Here is a 26,760-nt window from a genome sequence, read left to right on the forward strand (position 1 = left end):
CACAGAGTGAGTTTGCTCTGTACAGTAATGATAGCGGGGTGCTGCAGCAAAGATCCCGGGGGTCCCCAGCAGCGGGACCCGGCAATCTGAAATCTTATCCCCTATCCTTTGGATAGGGGATAAGATGCTAGTGGCGAAGTACCCCTTTAAAGTGGTACTCCAGCACTAAGACATCTTATACCCTACCCTATAGACTTGCATTGAGGGAACGGGGCGTGACATCACAAGTCTGGTCCCGTGGTCATGAGGCTTCAGACATGGAGCCACCAGGGCTGCATGCAGCTGAAACAGGTGGGTGCTGCATGAGAGATTACAGGGGTCCCCAGCGGCAGGATCCCCGCGTTCAGACATCTAATCCCCTATCCTTTTGATAGGGGATTAGATGTCTTAGGGCTGGAGTATTCCTTTTAAGCGGTACTCTGCTGGAAAACATTTTTTGAATCAACTGATGCCAGAAAGTTAAAAAGATTTGTAAATTACTTCTATTTAAAAATCGTAATCCTTTCAGTACTTATCAGCTGCTGTATGCTACAGAGGAAGTTCTTTTCTTTTGGCATTTCCTTTCTGTCTGACCACAGTGCTCTCTGCTGACACCTCTGTCCATGTCAGGAACTGTCCAGAGCAGGATATGTTTGCTATGGGGATTTGCTCCTGCTCTGGTCAGTTCCTAAAATGGACAGATGTGTCAGCAGAGAGCACTGATCAGACAGAAAGGAAATTCAAAAAAATAAAGAACTTCCTCTGTAGCATACAGCAGCTGATAAATACTGGAAGGATTAAGCTTTTTAAATAGAAGTAATTTACAAATCTGTTTAACTTTCTAGCACCGGTTGATTTAAAAAAAATTTTTTCCAGCTGAGTACCCCTTTTCTTGGGGACCAAGGGTGTATCTGTATGCCCTTGCCCTGCTCCCCTTCTATGACGCGGGCTCAGGAGGCAACAGGGCCTTTACCTCCTCGCAGTCCAATCGTTGGTCTGAAGCTCCGATCAGCCATGGTAGGCTGGAGCAGCAGAGCACCAATAACATTGATCAATGCTATGCTATAGCATTTAGCAGTGTATGCAATCCAAGGACTGCATGTAATAGTCCCCTATGGGGACTAAAAAAAAAAGTGCAAAAAAAAAAAAAAAGTATGGACAGAGGTGTCAGCAGAAGAGAGCACTGTGGTCAAACAAAAGAAATTCAAAATGAAAATAACTTCCTCTGTAGTATACAGCAGCTGGAAGGATTAAGAATTTTACATTTACAGTAATTTACCAATCTGTTTAACATTCTAGCAGCAGTTTATTAACAAAAAAAAATCAAATAAAATGTTTTCACTGGAGTTCCCCCTTTAAGGCCAAAATGGTCTGTGTCCTTAAGGGGTTACTTACCAGGAAGACAAGTCCATATTTTCTGAACTCAGAGCTGAAGGAAAATTATGCTTAAAAGGGGTACTCCACTGGCCAGCATTCGGAAGTAAATATTCTGAATGCTGTTTTTGCGCTGCGGGGGTCTGCTACGCCCCTCGTGACATCACGACCATGCCCAATCAATGCAAGCCTATGGGAGGGGCATGACGACCCCCCCCATAGACTTGCATTGAGAGGGTGTGGCCGTGATGACATGAGGGGGCATAGCTGACCCCCACAGCACGAAAACAGCATTCAGAACATTTACTTCCGAATGCTGCCCAGTGGAGATCCCCTTTAAAAAATAAATAAAATAGAACCACTAACCATTACATTTAGAGCAATCTGTGGTGGTTCCAGCTCTCAGACTCCCACTAGTGTTTTCATCTCATATCACAATAATGTGTCAGAGGTTTATTAATTCCAGAGCTTTCCTTTCAAATTTATATTAACCATTTATAGGAAATACAACTTAAATCTTACCAAAAATGGACACCATATCGGATTTTAAACTTGTACACATATCCTGAGGTATGGAAAAATCGTGTTTCCGGGAGAGGAAAGGTGAATGGCTTTATGGGCATTTAGCCAGATATAATCCTGCACATAAAAAAATATATATATATTTCTGTGTATAAAAACAGATACAAGTTTTTTCCGGTTGTGTTTGCAATACCCAAACACAGTGTAGACAGATCTAAAAAGGGGATAACAATGTTTTATTTTGTTTATTTTGAAAAAGGGCCCAAAATGCTTAACAAAATAAATAAAAACACAGCAGTTACTTTACTTTTCTGATCCCGTGCTGATCAGGCCACGATTGGCACCCTGATCTTCCTTTTGGTGTTGTCGTCATGTCCCCACCGCCGCAGCCTCAGTGGTCATGGGCCGTTCCCCAGAATTATGGCTCTCATCACTAGGCGGGGATCGCTTTGGGATCAGAAACATAAGTTACTGCTGAGTATTTAAAGCATTTTAGGCCCATTCAAAAAATAAATACATAAATTAAGTAAATTATTAATAATAAATAATATAACTAGGATGACTGCTATTAAGGGGTTGTCCAGTGAGAGAAACAACCTGTGTAAGATGTTAAAAGTATAATAAGTAACTTAAATGTTATTAGCCATACTGCACAGATCTTCTATATAAGTAGTGCCCATTCCCTTGTAAATGTAGTCTACTCTGTCCCTCCTCTCACCTCACCTCCTGTCAGCATGGGGGACAAGACTAGTGACGTGAAGGGGAGCTCATATTACTGCTCATTAGATTCATGACATTATTAAATAAGGCTGCAGGAAGCCTTGCTCAGTCACAGTAGCATCTATCAGAACTGGCTCAATGCTCCTTTATCTAATAAGTAACTAATCTAATGAGCAGTAATATTCCCTCTCCCCTTCACAAAACTGGACTTGTCACCCATGCTGACCGGCAAGGAAGGGGGATGGAGCAGACTACATTCAGAGCATGTGACTTGATGACAAGTTACAAAAGTAGAGGGCACTGTTGATATTAAAGATGTGTGCACTTTGGTGTCAAAATGTATTGTGGTGACTGGGGTGTTGCAATGATGTTACAGGGTCTGATGGTATTAACCCTTGGTTTGTCATGACGCCAGCGTGCGGTTTGCTTGGTATAGAAGGCCCTGCCGTCAACTGGCCCAAAAACGTCAGGGAATAAATGGAATGTCCACAGATTTATGAGATAACTGGAACTTTTACTTAACTTCTTGAGCAAACAGTCTTTACATCTATACAGTTTATCCTGAGGTAATTGGGATGCAGGTTCCTCACAGGCTTTGCTGTATGGAGATATGCTGATTGTGCTTAGCTTAATGTCCAGGAGATAAGAGTGCAGGAACAAGAGAGCAAATTTACAGACTAAAGCCCCTCATATACTAGGGGGGCTGGACAAATCTCATTGTTTGTCAAGCCTGGAGGTCCTGAACCCAGAAAACTCTGGGTACATCACATGACAATATCACATGACCCCGGAAGGTCCTATACAACTTTGTACATAATTGTATACACATTGACCAATATACATTATATCTTTAACACATTATGCGAGGCGAGTAAAGGGCAAACCCTGCAGAAGAGCCCTGTGGAATGGAGGGACTCTAACTGAGGGGACTTAAGACAGGGACAGGACAAGGTCCTGAACCGGGACACCACAGTACACTAAAGCAACTTACAAATATAATGTTATTAGCCAAACACAGGTTGTTTCTTTCGCTGGACAACCCCTTTAAATGAGTACTGTCCGATACAAAAACTTCTTATATGTCGTACATATTGGCAAAACCTTAACTTTTCTAATAAAATTCAATAGTAATTTTTTTTTTTTATAGAAATCATGGCTTTGTCCAAGTTGAAGCACAGGCAGGACAGAGTCCAATAACGAGGGTGGGCTAGCACTCCTCTGTGCTCTCTCCAGTCCGACAGGACTCCTCTGTGCTCTCTCCTGTCCTATCAGACAGGGGAAAGCACAGAGGAGTGCTAGTCCACCATCACTTACTGGACTTTGTCCATGTCTGTGCTTCAGCTTGGACAAAGCCATGATTTCTATAAAAAAGGAAATAACATTTTCTTATGAAGTACAGAAAGGTTAATGTTTTGCCAAGATAAACATCATAAAAAAGTTTTTGTAGCTGACAGTTCCCATTTAAAGGGGTACTCCACCCCTAGACATTTTATCCCCGCCACTGGGAACCTCTGCAATCTCTCCTGCAGCACCCTGTGTCATCTGCTGCACAGAGCAAACTTTGCTCTGTGCCTGATGACGGGCAATACAGGGGCCGGAGTAACGCGAAGTCACGGTCCGCCCCCTCCCTCATGACCGTCACCCCACCCCCTCCCAAAGACTTGCATTGAGGGGCCGGGCTGTGATGTCACAATACTCCAGCTCCTGTATCGCTCGTCATCAGGAACAGAGCAAAGTTCGTTTCGTGCAGCAGATGACACAGGTTGTTGCAGGAGAGATTGCGGGGGTTCCCAGCAGCGGGACCCCCGGGATCAGACATCTTATCCCCTATCCTTCGGATAGTGGATAAGATGTCTAGGGGCGGAGTACCCCTTTAATGTCTAGCCCAGCACACTCTTCAGGAGAAAGTTTGATGACTGAAATAGTGGAGCACATTTAGTGAAGTTGTGCAAATATTATGACTCCGCGATTTGTGGCATCAGCGGCTTCCAGGTTAGCAATTATCTAAATTGCGACTCGGGTTTTGGGGTGACAAGATATATCTGTCAAATCGTGACGCCAGGGCACTTTTAACCAACACGGTCCGAGGTGGAGACAGTTTCTCCTGGACCAGGCACAGGGCAATAAACACACCGATGCCAGTCAACCCGACTCCGTTTTTTACTGAGGCAGGAGCAGATGGTACAATACTCGCAATACTCACAGAGCAGAGTAGAAGGGAGGAACCGTATGGCCTTGATGGGACTTATGGTGCTTTTCACCCACTTGAATTGACTTGCTATGAAATATGACAGACTTGAGACTTTGAGATATCCCACACTGGCTAGGGTTCTGATAAGGTCCAATTTCAACTCACCAACTGTATGGGGAAAACTTGCAGAATGGCAGGGTTTATTTCATAAGAGGATTTTCTTTAGGCTTCCCTCTGAATCACCTCACACTTCTTCCACCTCCTTTCCACACTGCAGCTCACATGGGGCTCTGCACACAGCATGAACTGAAGCTAGTCTGGAGCTAGGCCAGGACTGAACTCAGACTCAACTGAGGCAGCTACTCCCCCCTACATTAAAAAACATATCCTTCTTACCTCTTCCATTAAAATCTCAAAGGTATATTTTGACAATGCATCCCTGCAATGCATCCTTGCATGCAGTTGCCAATAGCTGTCAGCAACAATAACATTAGAACATACCATTAGATTACAGTGGGGATCAAAATTTTGGCCACCCCAGGTAAAAATTTGTATTGATGTGCATAAAGAAGCCAAGGAAAGATGGAAAAATCTCCAAAAGGCATCAAATTACAGATTAGATGTTCTTATAATATGTCAACAAAAGTTAGATTTTATTTCCATCATTTACACTTTCAAAATAACAGAAAACAAAAAAAATGGCGTCTGCAAAAGTTTGGGCACCATGCAGAGTTAATATATTTTACTGCCCCCTTTGGCAAGTATCACAGCTTGTAAACGCTTTCTGTAGCCAGCCAAGAGTCTTTCACTTCTTGTTTGAGGTATCTTTGCCCATTCTTCCTTACAAAAGTCTTCCAGTTCTTTGAGATTTCTGGGCTGTCTGTCACGCACACTGCTCTTTTAAGGTCTATTCATAGATTTTCAATTATGTTGAGGTCAGAAGATTGTGAAGGCCATGGCAAAACCTTCAGTTTACGCCTCTTGATGTAATCCCCCGTGGATTTCGAGGTGTTTTTAGGATCATTTTCCATTTGTAGAAGCCATCCTCTCTTTAACTTCAGCTTTTTCACAGATGGCATCAAGTTAGCATCCAAAATTGGCTGAAATTTTATTGAATCCATTTTTTCCTTCTACTCGAGAGATGTTCCCTGTGCCACTGGCCGCAATACAACCCCAAAGCATGATTGATCCACCCCCATGCTTAACAGTTGGACAGAGGTTCTTTTCATTAAATTCTGTTCCCCTTCTCCAAACGTACCTTTGCTCATTCCGGCCAAAAAGTAAAATTTTAACCTCATCAGTCCACAGAACTTGTTTCCAAAATGCATCAGGCTTGTCTACCATATATGCCGGCGTATAAGACGACTGGGTGTATAAGACGACCCCCAACTTTTACAGTTAAAATGTAGAGTTTGGGATATACTCGCCATATAAGACTACCCCTCTACCGCAATGTACAGTACCTTGTAGTTCCCCCCCACATTAGGTAGGCAGCATGTTCCCCCCACATTAGGTAGGCAGCATGTTCCCCCCACATTAGGTAGGCAGCATGTTCCCCCACATTAGGTAGGCAGCATGTTCCCCCACATTAGATTGCCAGCTCCCCGCTACCCAACATTAGGTCGGGAGTTCCCCAACATTAGTAGGGAGCCCCCCCCCCACAATAGTAGGTAGCTCCCCCCCCCACAATAGTAGGCAGCTCCCCCCCACAATAGTAGGCAGCTCCCCCCACAATAGTAGGCAGCTCCTCCCCACAATAGTAGGCAGCTCCTCCCCACAATAGTAGGCAGCTCCCCCCCCCCCACAATAGTAGGCAGCTCCCCCCCCCCACAATAGTAGGCAGCTCCCCCCCCCCCCCACAATAGTAGGCAGCTCCCCCCCCCCACAATAGTAGGCAGCTCCCCCCCCCCACAATAGTAGGCAGCTCCCCCCCACAATAGTAGGCAGCTCCCCCCCACAATAGTAGGCAGCTCCCCCCATAATAGTAGGCAGCTCCCCCTATAATAGAAGGCAGCTCCCCCTATAATAGAAGGCAGCTCCCCCTATAATAGTAGGCAGCTTCCCCCATAATAGTAGGCAGCTCCCCCCATAATAGTAGGCAGCTCCCCCCCACATTACATTGTCAGCTCCACACCCCCCCCCCCCCCCCCCTTCCCCACAGACATACAGTGTCAGCCTCCAGCCATATAAAGTGTATGGCTGGAGGCTGTATGTCTGTACTGCCCCCACTGTGATCCGGTCACCGCTCCTCCGGCCCGGGGTCACATCTACTGCTATGGCCTATGGACCATAGCAGGAGGTGCCAGTACCGGGGGAGCGGTGACCGGAACACTGAAGAAGATAACGCGCCGCCGGTTACTTACAATCCCCTGGCCAACGCGCGTCCTCCTGCGCCTCTATGGTTGTACGCAAGGGACGTCACTGACGTACAACCATAGAGGCGGAGGACCAGGAGGACCGGAGGATCATCGCAGGAGGACACGCGTTGGCCAGGGAATGGTAAGTGACCGGCGGACATCCTTATGTCCCGTAAAGATTTTTCGGCACACAGGGATGTCCGGGATAGGAATACTTCTTTTTATGTGTCCGGCCCTGCTCCCGTGTGTGGCTGCCGGCCGGGGGCCGGCCATAGCAGGTAAAAACTAATACTGTCTACTAAAAACCAGGGTGCCTCCAGCTGTTGTGAAACTACAACTCCCAGCATGCCCGGACAGCCTTTGCCGGTCCGGGCATGCTGGTAGTTGTAGTTTCACAACAGCTGGAGGCCCCCTGGTTTTTAGTATCAGTAATTAGTTTTTACATGCTATGGCCGGCCCCCGCCTGCAGCCGCACACGGGAGCCGGGCCGGGCAGATAATCATATGTATTCCTATGCCGGACCCCAGTACCCAGCGTATAAGACGACCCCTGACTTTTCAGAAGAAAATTCGGGGTTAAAAAGTAGTCTTATACGCCGGAATATACGGTATATGTTCATTGGCAAAGTTCAAACGCAGATTTTTGTGGTGAGGACATAGAAGAGGTTTTTTTCTGATGACTCTTCCATGAAGACCATATTTGTACAAGTATCTCTTTATAGTGGAATAGTGTACCACAACTCCAGTGTCTGCCAGATCTTTCTGGAGGGATTGTACACTCAAATGTGGATTTTGAATTGTTCTTCTCACAATCCTGCCAGCTGTTCTGTCTGATATTTTTCTTGGTCTTCCAGATCTTGCTTTAACTTCCACTGTTCCTGATGACTGCCATTTCTTAATTACATTCCGAACAGAGAATATTGACATCTGAAAACATTTTCCCATCTTCTTATAGCCTTCTCCAGCTTTGTGAGCGTCAACTATTTTCAATTTCAGATTTCTAGACAACTGCTTAGAAGAACCCATGGTGCTGATTGTTGGGGCAAGGTCAGATGAATCTGGGCATTTAAAACCTTTGAGATTGGCATCACCTCATCTTCCCAGATAATGATTGAGAACAATCCATGACACTGGCAGGTCTCAGCTTTGTAAAGGGGGCAGTGCATGCTATAAATTCTGCAGGGTGCCCAAACTTTTGCAGATGTCCTTTTTTTTTGTTTTCTGTTATTTTGAAAGTGTAAATGATGGAAATAAAATCTAACTATTGTTGACATATTATAAGAATGTCTAATCTGTAATTTGATGCCTTTTGGAGATTTTTCCATCTTTCCTTGGCTTCTTTATGCACATTAATTTATTTTACATTTTCAATACTTTTCCTTGTTTATGTAGTGTACTGTAAATACTGGGTTATCAGTCTTGTTTTATACTATAGGGGTGAATTATTATTGTTGTTCCTTTCTTTTCCTAGGTTTGTAGATTTAAATAAGTGCACTTGATGTATAAACTATAGCTCTACTTTGTAAGGATTATTGTACAATAGCAGCCTGTATCCTTATGTATGACTACACCATCTTCTGTCCACATTTCGCCGGTATATGTTGACAACATATCATAAAATGTATTCTGTGTATACCGCAGCTTGTTCCCAGTGGGATGATTAAGCTTAATATGCTGAACATAGCATAGCTATCTAGTGACTACAATTTGTCTGTTTCTAGAACATATAATGTACCTGTGCTCAACCCAAGAGCACAGCAGACTTTGGCCACACAACTTTGCTGTATTATCTTGCAGCCATTGGCCACTGCAAACAGGCATGGTGTCTCCTGCACACAGCAACTGCTTTGCTAATATGTACCCTAGGGATATCTATGGAGAGTTAAGAAGGATATGTTATTTTTCAGTTGCAACCTTATCATTGTTATTCTTCTCTCCCTGGGAAAACAAAGTGTCTCAAAAAAAAGACTAAACCCTCAAACAATTGTGTAGCATTCCAATACCTGTGTTTTAGCTGCTATTGAAGTGTAAGTGATGTGTGAAGCTTTTTCTAACTGCATAAATGTGTGTACTGTGAGTTAATTAGCAAATCTGTTATGTTTGTATTATATTGCCTTTTGATATGTTGTAAAGCATGCAAAACCAATAGGTTTTGCAATTGCTTTCATTAGAAAATTTTCAGTATTTCATATTGAAAAAGCAAGTCAAACAAGGGACACCCTGCCGGTTTGGACACATACTAGTCCTGCTGTGTCCATGCATCATCACCTATTTCATGGACACACTTCCTTGATTGACAGCTGTGAGTGCAGGGCTCACAACTGGAGGAAAAATCCTCCCACTGTCAGCTTGTGTCCCGCTACTATCAGCGAGGACAAGCTGTGAGTTGTAGTTTTGCTAATGCTCGGGAGATGTGAGCAGACAGCGTACCGAGGGAGGGGCGGAGACCTGCACAGTGAGGCCACGCCCCCTCCCTTTGAGAGGAATTCAGACTAGTGAGCTAAATTAAAAGTGTAATAAAAAAAATAAAAAAGGTGCTAGACACACAAAAATTAGATGTACATGGTCAGGATTAGGTACTTAAAATATATTTAAAAAAAATATTTTTTTTGATGGATCTGACGGGTACGCTTTAACCCCTTAAGGACGCAGGACGTAAATGTACATCCTGGTGCGGTGGTACTTAACACACCAGGACGTACATTTACGTCCTAAGCATAACCGCGGGCATCGGAGCGATGCCCGTGTCATGCGCGGCTGATCCCGGCTGCTGATCGCAGCCAGGGACCCGCCGGCAATGGCCGACGCCCGCGATCTCGCGGGCGTCCGCCATTAACCCCTCAGGTGCCGGGATCAATACAGATCCCGGCATCTGCGGCAGTGCGCGATTTGAATGAATGATCGGATCGCCCGCAGCGCTGCTGCGGGGATCCAATCATTCAGAACGCCGCACGGAGGTCCGCTCTCCTTCCTCCGTGCCGCTCCCGGCGTCTCCTGCTCTGGTCTGTGATCGAGCAGATGATCACCGAAAACACTGATCTGTTCTATGTCCTATACATAGAACAGATCAGTATTAGCAATCATAGTATTGCTATGAATAGTCCTCTATGGAGACTATTCAAGTGTAAAAAAAAAAATGTAAAAAATGTAAAAGTAAAAAAATGAGCCCCCATACCGCCGCTTATACGGAAAAATAAAAAAGTTATAGGTCATCAAAATAAAGGGATTATAAACGTACTAATTTGGTTAAAAAGTTTGTGATTTTTTTTAAGCGCAACAATAATATAAAAGTATGTAATAATGGGTATCATTTTAATCGTATTGACCCTCAGAATAAAGAACACACGTCATTTTTACCATAAATTGTACGGCGTGAAAACGAAACCTTCCAAAATTAGCAAAATTGCGTTTTAAAATAGTGTTTTTTGGTTGCTCCATACATTTTATGATATAATGAGTTATGTCATTACAAAGCACAACTGGTCGCGCAAAAAACAAGCCCTCATACTAGTCTGTGGATGAAAATATAAAAGAGTTATGATTTTTAGAAGGCGAGGAGGAAAAAATGAAAACTTAAAAATTTAATTGTCTGAGTCCTTAACCTGTTGGGGACGAAGGGCGTATGCATACGCCCTTGCGTCCTGGTACTTAAGGACGAAGGGCGTATCCATACGCCCGTGGGAATTTCGGCCCCCGCCGCGCGCCGGGCGGGGACCGGGCCGGGGTGACTGCTGATATCTATCAGCAGGCACCCCGTGCAAATGCCCAGGGGAGTCATTAGAATTCACACTTGCGATTTGCGCCGATTCCGGGTCATTACGGGTCTATGGTGACCCGGTGACCCGGAATAGAAGGGGGATCGCGGGTGTCCATGACACCTACGATCCCCCTAAAGCGATAGGAGTGAGGTGGCAGAGTTGCCACCCCTCCTATCTCTGCTATTGGTGGTCTAGATGCGACCACCAATAGCAGATCTGGGGCGGAGGGGTTTACTTTCGTTTTCCCCGTCCTGCCCACCCACAATAGGCGGGGCAGAACGGGGAAAACGAAGAGGAGCGGCGCCGGAGTCCACTTACCCCTCCGGAGGCTGCGGAGCATCGGGGATCGGCGGCGGCGACGGAGATCTGCGGCGGCGTGCGGCAGAAGAGGACGGCTCCCGGATGCGACGGAAGCCGGTGAGTAGTTGCATAGCAACATCTAGAGGGCTACAGTCTGAGACCACTATAGTGGTCTCTAGACTGTAGCCCTCCAGATGTTGCAAAACTACAACTCCCAGCATGCCCAGACAGCTGTTTGCTGTGTGGGCATGCTGGAATTTGTAGTTTTGCAACAGCTGGAGGTCTGCAGTTTAGAGATCACTGCACAGTGATCTCTATACTGCCCTCTAGATCTTGCAAAACTACAACTCCCAGCATGCCCACACAGTTGTTTGCTGTCTGGGCATGCTGGGAGTTGTAGTTTTGCAACATCTGGAGGTCCACAGTTTGGAGATCACTGTTCAGTGGTCTCTAAATTGTAGCACTCCAGATGTTGCAAAACTACAAATTCCAGCATGCCCACACAGCAAACAGCTGTCTTGGCATGCTGGGAGTTGTAGTTGCGTACCTCCAGCTGTTGCATAACTACATCTCCCAGCATGCCCTTCTGATCAGACATGCTGGGAATTGTAGTTTTGCAACAGCTGGAGGCACACTGGTTGGAAAATACTGAGTTAGGTAACAGAACCCAACTCAGTATTTTCCAACCAGTGTGCCTCCAGCTGTTTCAAAACTACAACTCCCAGCATGTACTGACAGACCGTGCATGCTGGGAGTTATAGTTTTGCAACAGCTGGAGGCTCACTGGTTGGAAAATACTGAGTTAGGTAACTGAAACTAACTGAAGGTTTTCCAACCAGTGTGCCTCCAGCTGTTGCAAAACTACAACTCCCAGCATGTACTGACAGACCGTGCATGCTGGGAGTTGTAGTTTTGAAACAGCTGGAGGTTCCCCCCCCCCCCCCCCCCCCATGTGAACGTACAGGGTACATTCACACGGGCGGGTTTACAGCAAGTTTCCTGCTTCAAGTATGAGCTGCGGCAAATTTTTCGCCGCAGCGCAAATTCCTAGCGGGAAACTTACCGTAACCCGCCAGTGTGAATGTACCCTAAAAACACTACACTACCACCTAATAAAGAGTAAAACACTACATATACACCCCCTTACACTGTCCCCCCCAATAAAAATAAAAAACGTATTGTACAGCAGTGTTTCCAAAACGGAGCCTCCAGCTGTTGCAAAACAACAACTCCCAGCATTTCCGGACAGCCACTGATTGTCCAGGCATGCTGGGAGTTTAGCAACAGCTGGAGGCACCCTGTTTGGGAATCACTGGCGTAGAATACCCCTATGTCCACCCCTGTGCAATCCCTAATTTAGTCCTCAAATGCGCATGTGCTCTCTCACTTTGGAGCCCTGTCGTATTTCAAGGAAACAGTTTAGGGCCACATATGGGGTATCTCCGTACTCGGGAGAAATTACACTACAAATTTTGGGGGGCTTTTTCTCCTTTTACCCCTTATGAAAAGGAAAAGTTGGGGTCTACACCAGCCTGTTAGTGTAAAAAAAAAAAATGTTTACACTAACATGCTGGTGTTGCCCTTTACTTTTTATTTTCACAAGAGGTAAAAGGAAAAAAAAAATAAAAAAATTTGTAACACAATTTCTCCTGAGTACGGAAATACCCCATATGTGGGCGTAAAATGCTCTGCGGGCGCATAACAAGGCTCAGGAGTGAGAGCGCACTATATACATTTGAGGCCGAAATTGGTGATTTGCACAGGGGTGGCTGATTTTACAGCGGTTCTGACATAAATGCAAAATAATAAATACCCACATGTGACCCCATTTTGGAAACTACACCCCTCACGGAATGTAATAAGGGGTACAGTGAGCATTTACACCCCACAGGGGTCTGACAGATTTTTGGAACAGTGATCTGTGAAAATGAAAAATGTAATTTTTTTGTTTGCACAGCCCACTGTTCCAAAGATCTGTCAAACGCCAGTGGGGTGTAAATGCTCACTGCACCCCTTATTACATTCCGTGAGGGGTGTAGTTTCCAAAATGGGGTCACATGTGGAGGGGGTCCACTGTTCTGGCACCACGGGGGGCTTTGTAAATGCACATGGCCCCCGACTTCCATTCCAAACAAATTATCTCTCTACAAGCTCAATGGCGCTCCTTCTCTTCTGAGCATTGTAGTTCGCTCGCAGTGCACTTGACGTCCACATATGGGGTATTTCCATACTCAGAAGAAATGGGGTTACAAATTTTGGGGGGCATTTTCTCCTATTACCCTTTGTAAAAAAGTAAAATTTGGGGAAAAGCCAGCATTTTAGTGGAAAAATATTTTTTTTTCATTTACACATCCTACTTTAACAAAAAGTTGTCAAACACCTGTGGGGTGTTAAGGCTCACCGTACCCCTTGTTACGTTCCTTGAGGGGTGTCGTTTCCCTAATAGTGTGCGATGTGGGGTTTTTTGCTGTCCTGGCACCATAGGGACTTCCTAAATGGGACATGCCCCCCAAAAACCATTTCAGAAAAACTCGCTCTCCTAAATCCCATTGTTGCTCCTTCGCTTCTGAGCCCTCTAGTGCACCCGCCGAACACTTGACATACACATATGAGGTATTTCCTTACTTGAGAGAAATTGGGTTACAAATTTTGAGAGGATTTTTTTCCTTTTACCCTTTGTAAAAATTCAAAAACTGGGTCTACAAGAACATGCCAGTGTAAAAAATTTTGAATTTTCTCCTTCACTTTGCTGCTATTCCTGTGAAACACCTAAAGGGTTAACACACTTACTGATTGTCATTTTGAATACTTTGAGGGGTGCAGTTTTTATAATGGGGTCATTTATCGGGTATTTCTAACCAGAAGACCCTTCAAATCCACTTCAAACCTGAACTGGTCCCTGAAAAATTCCGATTTTGAAAATTTTGCCAAAAATTGGAAAATTGTTGCTGAACTTTGAAGCCCCCTGATGTCTTCCAAAAGTAAAAACTCGTCAATTTTATGATGCAAACATAAAGTAGACAAATTGTATATGTGAATCAATACATAATTTATTTGGAATATCCATATTCCTTATAAGTAGAGAGCTTCAAAGTTAGAAAAATGCAAAATTTTCAAATTTTTCATGAAATTTTCAAATTTTTCACCTAGAAAGGATGCAAGTATCGCCGAAAATTTACCACTAACATAAAGTAGAATATGTCATGAAAAAACAATCTCGGAATCAAATTTATAAGTAAAAGCATCCCAGAGTTATTAATGTTTAAAGTGACAGTGGTCAGATTTGCAAAAAATGCTCCCGTCCTTAGGGTCATAATGGGCTCCGTCCCCAAGGGGTTAAAGGACACCTGCAGTGCTGGACAAAAAAACTTTTAATTTAATAGGTCTTTGAAAGACCTTTCCAACGATGTCTCCCCCATCAAAATTGGCCCAGTCGTTCTCCCGTTATCAGCACACGAATTACGGAGGAGAAGTGAAAGTAAAACTACATCTCCCATCATGCCTTGTGCTTACTTCCTGTAAGCTGCTGCCCTCCCCCTGTTCTATCCCCCCGAGCAAATTATTATATTGTAACGCCCACATCTACCTTCCCTATGCATACACCCTCCCCTTCTGCTCATCTCCCCCTCCCCATGCTGGCTCCGGTCCAGTGATGAAGCAGCTGCCTCCGTGCTCACTGTAGTGTGGGCACTGGAGAGTGGCTAGTGAAAGTAAAAATGGTAAAAAAAAAAAACATAATTGTTTGTCTATAAAACTGTCCTGATAGGGGTCCCTCCATCTTTTTCACAACTACAACTCCAAGCATGCCCAGTTATTTTATATGCTGTTCGGGCATGCTGGGAATTCCAGTGGTGCCTCCAGCTATTGCAAGACTACAAATCCCAGCATGCCCTGTCAGCTTTCTGCTGTTTGAGTGTATAAAGGAGTTGTAGTTCACCAACACCTCTACTGTATCAGGAGACTCCTGGGAGTTGTAGTTCACAAACACCTCTATTGTATCTCTAGTCTCCTGGGTGTTGTAGTTCACCAGCACCTCTATTGTATCAGGAGTCTCCTGGGAGTTGTAGTTCACCAACACCTCTATTGTATCTCTGTAGTCTCCTGGGTGTTGTAGTTCACCAACACCTATATTGTATCTCTGTAGTCTCCTGGGGGTTGTAGTTCACCAACACCTATATTGTATCTCTGTAGTCTCCTGGGAGTTGTAGTTCACAAACACCTCTATTGTATCTCTGTAGTCTCCTGGGAGTTGTAGTTCATACACCAGTGTTTCCCAACCAGGGTGCCTCCAGATGTTGCAAAACTACTACTCCCAGAATTCCCTGGTTGGGAAACACTGGCATACACACACACATAACAGGGACTACAACTCCCAGCATGTGTCATTCAGTAGTCCCTCCCCCCCATCTCACACACAGAATCAGTATGATATTTATTCCCTGTAGTCTATACACCACCAGCCCGTGCAGTGTAATATGTCTCCCTCACACACACGTCCTCCCCTCCCTGCTCTGTGGTTTGCTCTGTGTTTTCCCCCATGAAAACTTGAAACCTCCCCGTGATAAGTGAGGTCCTATGTAGACAGAGCAGGGGAGGGGGGAGGAGCTGTGGACGTCCTCATTCTCCCCCTGCTTCAATCTTACAGATAGGGGCGTTTCTGAGGCTGAGCCTATGGCTGCCTCAGAAAGCACCGGCTCATGCATATGCATAAGAGGGAGGACCTGACAGAGGCTAGGGGGAGCACAAACACTGCTGGGAGGAAGAGATCTCCGTCCCCAAGATGGCGGCTGCAATGTAATGAATAGGGGACGGACGCAGGACTACTGGGCTATGCTGGCAACTCTAATATCTCAGAAATGGCTGCATATAGGTAAATAGAACTAATTGACTGAATTGTATAACTTTTGTTTGGGGAACATTTGGGCAGGGATTTTTGACCACTACAGTTGTCCTTTAAGGCCAAAATGGGCTGAGTCCTTAAGGGGTTAAGGACCAAGCCCATTTTGACCTTAAGGACCAGGCCAATTTTATTTTTGCATTTTCGGTTTCTTTCATCCTTGTTTTCTAAAAAAAAAAAAAAACTCTTATAATTTTTCCTCTACAGACCAGTATGAGGGCTTTTTTTTGCGCAACCAGTTGTCCTGCATAATGACATCACTAATTTTACCATAAAATATATGGCCCCAATAACTCAATAACTACAATAAGCCCCATTAACTCAAAAAATACCATTATCCCCAATAACTTAAATAATAATGTTAGATCCAATAGCTTAAAAAAAATCCCATTAGCCCCAATAACTTAAATAGTACAATTAGCCCTTATAACTCAAACAATAACATTAACCCCAATAACTCAGAAAATCCCATTAGTGAGACTATATGTGTAAAACTTAATGGAAATGTAAAGTGTATGTTCACAAATGCCAGAAGCCTAGCAAATAAAATGGGGGAGCTTGAGACCTTGATACTGGAGGAACATATTGATATAGTTGGGGTCACTGAGACATGACTGGACTCCTCGCATGACTGGGCTGTCAATCTGCAGGGGTTTACATTGTTTCGCAAGGATAGAATGAACAGAAAAGGTGGTGGAGTCTGTCTGTATGTAAGAAGTGGTATGAAAGTCAATGTGAACGATGCCATAGTGTGTGATGATTCTGAGGATGTGGAATCACTGTGGGTAGAATTACAAAAGGAGGGAAATACAGAAAAAATAATATTTGGGGTAATCTACAGACCCCCTAATATCACTGAAGAGATAGAAGGTCGGCTGTATAAACAAATAGAGAGGGCTGCCCGGGCAGGTACAGTGGTAATAATGGGAGATTTTAACTATCCAGATATAGATTGGGGTCCGGGGTTGGCTAAAACTACAAAGGGGCGACAATTCCTAAATTTATTGCAGGATAATTTTATGGGCCAGTTTGTGGAGGACCCAACAAGAAGTGATGCCTTGTTGGATCTGATCATTTCCAACAACGCAGAGCTGGTTGGTAATGTAACTGTGCGGGAAAACCTTGGTAATAGCGACCACAATATAGTTACTTTTGACTTAAAATGTAGAAAACAAAGACAGGCGGGGAAGGCAAAAACATATAACTTTAAAAAGGCAAATTTCCCTGGGCTGAGGGCTGCACTACAGGACATAGACTGGGGGGAGGTGTTCTCAAAGGTAAATGGGACATCTTTAAATCAACTCTAAATAACTATACAGCTAAATATATACCAAAGGGGAACAAATATAAACGATTAAAACTAAATCCTACATGGCTGACAAATGATGTTAAAAGAGCAATAAACAACAAAAAAATAGCCCTTCAAAAAATACAAATCTGATGGGTCAGCTATAACATTTAAACAGTACAAGGAGCTTAATAAAATCTGTAAAAATTTAATAAAAACAGCAAAAATTCTAAATGAGAGACAGGTGGCCAAAGAAAGCAAAACTAATCCTAAATATTTTTTTAGCTATATAAATACAAAAAAACCAAGGACAGAGCATGTAGGACCCCTTAATAATGATAATGGGGAGGTTGTCACGGGCGATCAAGAGAAGGCGGAGCTACTGAATGGGTTCTTTAGTTCTGTATATACTAAGGAAGAAGGAGCTGACATTAGACAGGTCAGTGCTGGTAACAAATCATGTAATGTACTGAACTGGCTTAATGTAGAGATGGTACAAGGTAAGTTAAGTGATATAAATGTAAGCAAATCCCCAGGGCCGGATGGACTACACCCAAGAGTTCTTAGAGAGGTAAGTTCAGTAATATCTGTACCCCTGTTCATGATATTTAGAGATTCTCTGGTGTCTGGTATTGTGCCAAGGGACTGGCGCAAGGCGAATGTGGTGCCAATCTTCAAGAAGGGCTCTAGGTCTTCGCCAGGCAATTATAGGCCGGTAAGTTTAACGTGCATTGTGGGTAAATTGTTTGAAGGACTTATAAGGGATTACATACAGGAATACATAGGGGATAATTGTATTATAAGTGATAGCCAGCATGGGTTTACTAAGGATAGAAGTTGTCAAACCATATTTTGCTTTTATGAAGAGGTGAGTAGAAGCCTTGACAGAGGAATGGCTGTGGATATAGGGGGCATTTACTAAGGGGTTTAGTCATTTTTTTCTGACTATTTTTGGCGCAAAATTGTCGCAATTGCGCCTACCCTATAAATTGTGCGACTTTCCCTAGCAAGAGCTAGAAAGTAAAAAAAAAATTTCCCGCTTAATTTACGCAAGTTTTCAGTTTTTACTTGCAGTGGTCAGGAATTTATTAACTGAGACAGTCGCAGTTGCGCAATAAACTGTCGCAACGGCCATAAAAATTGACTAAATTTACTCCAGCTCCAACATGGAGCAGAAAAAGCTACTGCCGCCCGGGCTCTGATATACTTTCTCCCCGCTACCCTCACTGCGCTACTGGGGCACTACAGTGATTTACTTCCCACCCCTCTCACCTGCCAGCGCCACACAACTCCCATCTGTCTGCTGTTGCAAGACTACAAGTCCCAGCATGGCCTTACAGTGAGGACACGCTGGGAGTTGTAGTCTTGTAGCAGCGGGAGCTGAGCGGCGCGGGCGGGAGTCAAGGGGGGGGGGGGTGTAGCGGGGAGGCCGTATGAGGAGCCCGGGCGAGAGACAAGGGGGGGTGTAGCGGGGAGGCCGTATGAGGAGCCCGGGCGGGAGACAAGGGGGGTAGCGGGGAGACCGTATGAGGAGCCCGGGCGGCTGCACTGTAATGTCAGCCCGGGCTCCTGCCCTGAGAGCCATAGGCTTTGGCTGTCAGGGCATGCTGGGTGTTGTAGTTTTGCAACAGCTGGAGGGCCACAGTTTGCAGACCACTGGTGTGTGGTCTGTAAACTGTAGTCCTCCAGCTGTTGCAAAACTAAACAGCTGAAGGGGACCGGCGAAGAAGTTCACTTACCCTTCCGAGGCTCCAGCGACGATCGCTGTCGGAGATCGTCGCGCGGCAGTGTCGTGCAGCGCTGGATCCTACGGAAGCCGGTAAGTTGCGCAAGCTTCCCAACCAGGGTGCCTCCAAATGTTGCAAGACTACAACTCCCAGCATGCCTGGACACCCTTTGGCTGTCCGGGCATGCTGGGAGTTGTAGTTTTGCAACAGCTGGAGGCACCCTTGTTGGGAAACACTGGCCTAAAGCAGTGTTTCCCAACCAGGGTGCCTCCAGATGTTGCAAGACTACAACTCCCAGCATGCCTGGACAGCCATTGGCTGTCCGGGCATGCTGGGAGTTGTAGTTTTGCAACAGCTGGAGGCACCCTTGTTGGGAAACACTGGCCTAAAACAGTGTTTCCCAACCAGGGTGCCTCCAGATGTTGCAAGACTACAACTCCCAGCATGCCTGGACAGCCATTGGCTGTCCAGGCATGCTGGGAGTTGTAGTTTTGCAACAGCTGGAGGGCCACAGTTTGCAGACCACTGGTTTGTGGTCTGTAAACTGTAGTCCTCCAGCTGTTGCAAAACTAAACAGCTGAAGGGGACCGGCGAAGAAGTTCACTTACCCTTCCGAGGCTCCAGCGACGATCGCTGTCGGAGATCGTCGCGCGGCAGTGTCGTGCAGCGCTGGATCCTACGGAAGCCGGTAAGTTGCGCAGGCTTCCCAACCAGGGTGCCTCCAGTTGTTGCAAGACTACAACTCCCAGCATGCCTGGACAGCCTTTGACTGTCCAGGCATGCTGGGGCTTGTAGTTTTGCAACATCTGGAGGCACCCTGGTTGGGAAACACTGTTTTAGGCCAGTGTTTCCCAGCCAGGTTGCCTCCAGATGTTGCAAAACTACAACTCCCAGCATGCCTAGACAGCCTTTGACTGTCCAGGCATGCTGGGACTTGTAGTTTTGCAACATCTGGAGGCACCCTGGTTGGGAAACACTGTTTTAGGCCAGTGTTTCCCAGCCAGGTTGCCTCCAGATGTTGCAAAACTACAACTCCCAGCATGCCTAGACAGCCTTTGACTGTCCAGGCATGCTGGGACTTGTAGTTTTGCAACATCTGGAGGCACCCTGGTTGGGAAACACTGTTTTAGGCCAGTGTTTCCCAGCCAGGTTGCCTCCAGATGTTACAAAACTACAACTCCCAGCATGCCTAGACAGCCTTTGACTGTCCAGGCATGCTGGCACCCTGGTTGGGAAACACTGTTTTAGGCCAGTGTTTCCCAGCCAGGTTGCCTCCAGATGTTGCAAAACTACAACTCCCAGCATGCCTAGACAGCCTTTGACTGTCCAGGCATGCTGGCACCTTGGTTGGGAAACACTGTTTTAGGCCAGTGTTTCCCAGCCAGGTTGCCTCCAGATGTTGCAAAACTACAACTCCCAGCATGCCTAGACAGCCTTTGACTGTCCAGGCATGCTGGGGCTTGTAGTTTTGCAACATCTGGAGGCACCCTGGTTGGGAAACACTGGCCTAAAACAGTGTTTCCCAACCAGGGTGCCTCCAGATGTTGCAAAACTACAAGTCCCAGGTTGGGAAACACTGTGCCCGGCCTCCGCCCCACCTTACTGTAAGGGCATGCTGGGAGTTGTAGTCCTGCAGCTGGGGGCAGGGGACAAGCTTGTCACTTGCCCACACATCTCCTGCACCACACAACTACAACTCCCAGCATGTCCTTACTGTAAGGGCATGCTGGCAGTTGTAGTCGTGCGGGGCGGGAGATGTGTGAGCAGGTGATAATAAATGTACTAACCCATTTTTTTTGTTTTCTTCTCATTTCAGATCCGTTTATCCTGTGGACTCCTTCGGATTCGGTGGACTACTTCGATGACCAGCGTTTTTCTTTGTTTGATTTTAATAAAATGGTTAACGAGGGCTTGTGGGGGAGTGTTTTTTGTAATAAAAAATGTTTAAAACCTGTTGTGTTTTTTTCTTACTTTACTAGACAGGCTTAGTAGTGGAAGCTGTCTTATAGACAGAGTCCATTACTAACCTGGGCTTAGCGCTAGCCACAAAAACAGCTAGCGCTAACCCCCTATTATTACCCCGGTACCCAACGCCACAGGGGTGCCGGGAAGAGCCGGTACCAACAGGCCTGGAGCGTCCAAAATGGCGCTCCTGGGCCTAGGCGGTAACAGGCTGGCGTTATTTAGGCTGGGGAGGGCCAGTAACAATGGTCCTCGCCCACCCTGGGAACGTCAGGCTGTTACTGTTTGGTTGGTATTTGGCTGAGAATGAAAATAGGGGGGACCCTATGCGTTTGTTTTTTTTAAATAAATAATTAAATATATAAAAAAAACGCATAGGGTCCCCCTATTTTTATTCTCAACCAAATACCAACCAAACAGTAACAGCCTGACGTTACCAGGGTGGGCGAGGACCATTGTTACTGGCCCTCCCCAACCTAAATAACGCCAGCCTGTTACCGCCTAGGCCCAGGAGCGCCATTTTTGACGCTCCGGGCCTGTTGGTACCGGCTCTTCCCGGCACCCCTGTGGTGTTGGGTACGGGGTAATAATTGGGGGTTAGCGCTAGCTGTTTTTGTGGCTAACGCTAAGCCCGGCTTAGTAATGGACTCAGTCTATAAGACAGCTTCCACTACTAAGCCTGTCTAGTAAAGTAAAATAAAAATAAAACACAACAGGTTTTTAAAAAAATGTATTACAAAAAACACTCCCCCACAAGCCCTCGTTAACCATTTTATTAACATCAAGCAAAGAAAAACGCTGGTCATCGAAGTAGTCCACCGAATCCGAAGGAGTCCACAGGATACACAGATCTGTAGAAGAAGTAACCAAAAAAAAAAAGTGTAAGTACATTTAGGGAGAAAAAAACTGTGTTAAAAAAATGTAATAAACACACACACACACACTAAACGCAGTTTACCACTTCTGAGCCATGACTACAATTTACAGTGATCCCTCAACTTACAATGGCCTCAACATACAATAGTTTCAACATACAATGGTCTTTTCTGGACCATCGTAAGTTGAAACCAGACTCAACATACAATGCTACAGACAGTCCAGATCTGTAAAACGTGTCAATGGCTGGAAGAACCAACCAATCAAAATGGGCATTCACTGGTAAAACCCCTGTATTACTGAAGTGTATGCACTGACTGGTGTCTGGTATTACATGTTCTGTACACTTTACCTGTATCAGGGTTAGCTGCTCTTTTGGACACCAGGTGAGGGCGACTCCATTACTTGTTTGGGACATTGCCTGTACTGTACAGGACCCCTGAAGAAGCTCCTGTCCTCTACATAGACCAGTGTTTGCCAAGCAGGGTGGCCCCATTTTTTGCAAAACTACAACTCCCAGCATGCCCGGACAGCCTTTGGCTGTCCAGGCATGCTGGGAGTTATAGTTTTGCAACAGCTGGAGGCTCCCTGCTTGGGAAACACTGACATAGACAGTGATTTACAGCTCCCAGCAGATCTTTATTACTTTTATATGTAGGGATTTGCTTTATCTATATCAGTTATCTACTTATTTTTCTTTGTCACTTTTTCCTATTTTGGATTACATTTTGGTGCCTTTAGAACCAATTACCACGTTTCCATAGAGTTATGGTCTCAACATACAATGGTTTCAACTTACAATGGTTTTCCTGGAACCAATTAATATTGTAACTTGAGGGACCACTGTAGTTATTGAATTATTTAGATGTGGTGAAAAAGCTAAAAAAAAAACTCAAAAACAAAAGATCCAGAAGGAAACCAGCAGCCAAACCTATTCGGACAGCAGGAAAAAGGAACAGACTATTTTTTCTACTACATGAAGTAAATTTCCCACTTTTGCCTATGTGTGACAAATTTATTAATGCCGTGCAACAATTTAGTAAATTTGTCGCACATAGTCAAAAATGAAGTAGAAAAAAACAGGGTAAAAAACAGACTACATAGTAAAAGATTAGTAAATGCCCCCCATAGTGTTTCTGGATTTTGCTAAAGCATTTGATACTGTCCCTCATAGACGTCTGACAGGTAAGTTAAGGTCTTTGGGTTTGGAAACCTTAGTTTGTAACTGGATTGAACACTGGCTCATGGATCGTACCCAGAGAGTGGTGGTCAATGATTCGTACTCTGATTGGTCCCCGGTAATTAGTGGTGTACCCCAAGGTTCAGTACTGGGCCCGCTGTTGTTTAATTTATTTATTAATGATATAGAGGATGGTATTAACAGCTCTGTTTCTATCTTTGCAGATGACACCAAGCTTTGTAGCACGGTACAGTCTATAGAGGATGTGCATAAGTTACAAGATGACTTGGATAGACTAAGTGTCTGGGCATCCACTTGGCAAATGAGGTTCAATGTGGATAAATGTAAAGTTATGCATCTGGGTACTAATAACCTGCATGCATCGTATGTCTTAGGGGGTGTTAAACTGGCAGAGTCACTGGTAGAGAAGGATCTGGGTATACTTGTAGATCACAGACTACAGAATAGCATGCAATGTCAGGCAGCTGCTTCCAAAGCCGGCAGGATATTGTCATGTATCAAAAGAGGCATGGACTCAAGGGACAGGGACATAATACTCCCCCTTTATAAAGCATTGGTACGGCCTCATCTGGAATAGGCTGTTCAGTTTTGGTCGCCTGTCCATAAAAGGGACACTGCGGAGCTGGAAAGGGTGCAGAGACGCACGACTAAACTAATATGGGGCATGGAACATCTTAGCTATGAGGGGCGATTAAAGGAGTTACAATTGTTTAGTCTTGAGAGGATAAGTTTAAGGGGGGATATGACAAATGTATATAAGTATATTAATGGCCCATACAATATGGAGAAAAACTGTTCCAGGTTAAACCCCCCCCCCCCCCCCCCCCCAAAGGACGACGGGGTACTCCCTCCGTCTGGAGAAGAAAAGGTTTAGTCTAAAGGGGCGACACGCCTTCTTTACCATAAGAACTGTGAATTTATGGAACAGTCTACCTCAGGAACTGGTCACAGCAGGAACAATTAATAGCTTTAAAACAGGGTTAGATACATTCCTGGAACAAAACAACATTAATGCTTATGCAGAATTATAAAACTACATCCCTTCCTCTTATCCCCTTCCCTTTAACACCATGGTTGGACTTGATGGACGTATGTCTTTTTTCAACCAAACTATGTAACTATGTAACCAAAAAAATACTATTTGTCGGGGGGAAATTAAAAAGAAAACTGCAATTTTGCTAATTTTGGAAGGTTTAGTTTTCACGCCGTACAATTTACGATAAAAATGACATGTGTTCTTTATTTTGTGGGTCAATACGATTAAAATGATACTCATGATTACACACTTTTCTATTATTGTTGCGCAAAAAGAAAAAAAAAAATAGAAAAAAGCTAACTTTTTAACCAAATTAGCATGTTTAAAATCCTTCTATTTTGACGACCTATGACTTTTTCATTTTTCCGTACAAGCGGCGGTATGAGGACAAATTTTTTGCCCCATAATCTGTACTTATTTATACCACATTTGTGTATATAAAACATTTTATAATTTTTTGTTGAAAAAAATATCAGCAATTTTGCGTTTAAAATAATTATTTTTTTTTTCCTATTTCTGACCACACTGCTGCAGACACAGTGATCTGTATTGATCAAGGCATCTGAGGTGTTAATGGCAGACATCCACGCGATCATGGATGTCGGCCATTACTGGCAGGTCCCTCGCTGCGATCAGCAGCTGGGACCAGCCGTGCATGATCCAAGCATTGCTCCGATGTACCGCAGTACCAGGACGTAAATTTACATCCTTGGTCGTTAAGGGGTTAAAGGAGTACTCCGGTGGAAAACTATTGTTTTTAAATCCACCTTGGTCTGTCTCAGGAACTATCCAGAGTAGAAGGGTGGTAGCCTGGGGTTGTAGGGTATATGGGGTGTAGCTGTGCGGTAACTAAAGGGTGCTTGTTTAACCATTATAACTCGTGACGCCATAGATACACACAGACATCATACACACACGTCATATATACACACACGTCATATACACACACAGACATCATACACACACACATCATACACACACATCATATATACACACAGACATCATACACACACACACCATATATACACACAGACATCATACACACATCACACATACACAGACATCATACACACATACACTCACACCATACATATACACCATACATATGCACACATCATACATACACCCGCCGCTGATAAACCCCCCTAATCATACATTACATACATATACAACGACCCTTCCCGCTGCTTGCATGCTCGGCATCCTCACCTGAGCTTCGCTCTACATTACACAAGAAGCCGGGGGGGGGGGGGCGGAGAGCAAGGACGAACACAGCTCGGGACACAGCTCCATCCCCCGCACACAGCTCCATCCCCCTCCCCCTGCTCTGTATCCACAGGACCTCATCTACAGGGCCAGACTGGGGGCAAAAATCAGCCCTGGAAATTATTGCATACCAGCCCCACAGCACTGTGTCATTGTGCCAGCCAACAGCCAGCATGCATATAGATAGATGGATATCTATCTATCTATCTATGTGTATATATAGTTTTTTCAAGAAAACAGCACCTGAATGCATTGAAGAGTGCAGGCAAGTGTAGGAATCCTGGGCACAAATCCACAGCGAATTTTATAAAGAAAAAATAAAAAGTGTGTTTTATTCCAACATGTGTAGAGTTACAGGCAACGTTTCTGCTGGCTCACCCAGACATTGGGGGGGGGGGGGGGGGGGGGAATTATCAAAATCTGTCCTGTGGAAAAGTTGCCTAGTTGCCCACAGCAGCCAATCATTATTTTGCAAAGGACCTTTTAAAAATGAAAGAAGCGATCTGATTGGCTGCTGTGGGCAACTAGGCAACTTTTCCACAGGACAGATTTTGATAAATCTCCCCCAATGTCTGGGAGAGCCAACAGAAACGTTGCCTGTAACTCTACACATGTTGGAATAAAACCCACTTTTTATTTTTGCAAGAAACACAGATGTGCTGCAGTGATTCCTTCTCTCTCTCTCTTTATATACACACACACACACATCTATATTAACCCCTTAAGGACCAAGGACGTACCGGTACGTCCTTGGTCCTGCTCTCCTGATATAACGCGGGGTTACACAGTATCACGGTGGGCCCGGCGTCATAGTGAAGCAGGGACCCGCCTCTAACAGCGCGCAGAGCCGATCGCGGAGCCGCGCGCTATTAACCCTTTAGCCGCGCGCTCAGAGCTGAGCCGCGCGGCTAAAAGTGAAAGTGAAAGTTGCCGGCTAGCTCAGTCGGGCTGTTCGGGATAGCCGCGGCTAATCGCGGCATCCCGAACAGCTTACAGGACAGCGGGAGGGCCCCTACCTGCCTCCTCGCTGTCCGATCGCCGAATGACTGCTCAGTGCCTGAGATCCAGGCATGAGCAGTCATGCGGCAGAATCGTCGATCACTGGTTTCCTATGAGAAACCAGTGATCAATGATGAAAATCAGTGTGTGCAGTGTTATAGGTCCCTATGGGAGCTATAACACTGCAAAAAAAAAAAAGTGAAAAAAAAAAGTGAAAAAAAAAAAGTGAATAAAGATGTCCGAATTATAAAAATATATCATTAATTAAACCGCTCGGTCAATGGCGTGCGCGCAAAAAAATTCCAAAG

The 26,760-nt window shown here is 44.9% G+C and overlaps 1 protein-coding gene across 6 annotated transcripts in view; it reads right to left on the minus strand.

The window, feature by feature from the left end:
• Nucleotides 1-26,760, minus strand: part of MAJIN (membrane anchored junction protein) — a 135,807-nt gene that overhangs the window by 90,751 nt on the left and 18,296 nt on the right. For 3 of the 6 annotated variants that reach the window (XM_056527057.1, XM_056527054.1, XM_056527053.1), the window contains one exon: nucleotides 1,876-1,992. The exons of 1 other annotated variant lie outside the window; for it this stretch is intronic. In XM_056527057.1, coding sequence (XP_056383032.1) covers nucleotides 1,876-1,976 — 101 coding nt within the window. In that variant the 5' untranslated portion in view covers nucleotides 1,977-1,992. Of the gene's footprint in view, nucleotides 1-1,875; nucleotides 1,993-2,182; nucleotides 2,323-4,798; nucleotides 4,955-26,760 lie in introns of all 6 variants that reach the window. 2 more of the 6 variants (XM_056527056.1, XM_056527055.1) reach the window with 2 other exon arrangements.

This window comes from Hyla sarda, chromosome 6 (assembly GCF_029499605.1).
Source record: "Hyla sarda isolate aHylSar1 chromosome 6, aHylSar1.hap1, whole genome shotgun sequence".
Lineage (NCBI taxonomy): Eukaryota > Metazoa > Chordata > Amphibia > Anura > Hylidae > Hyla > Hyla sarda.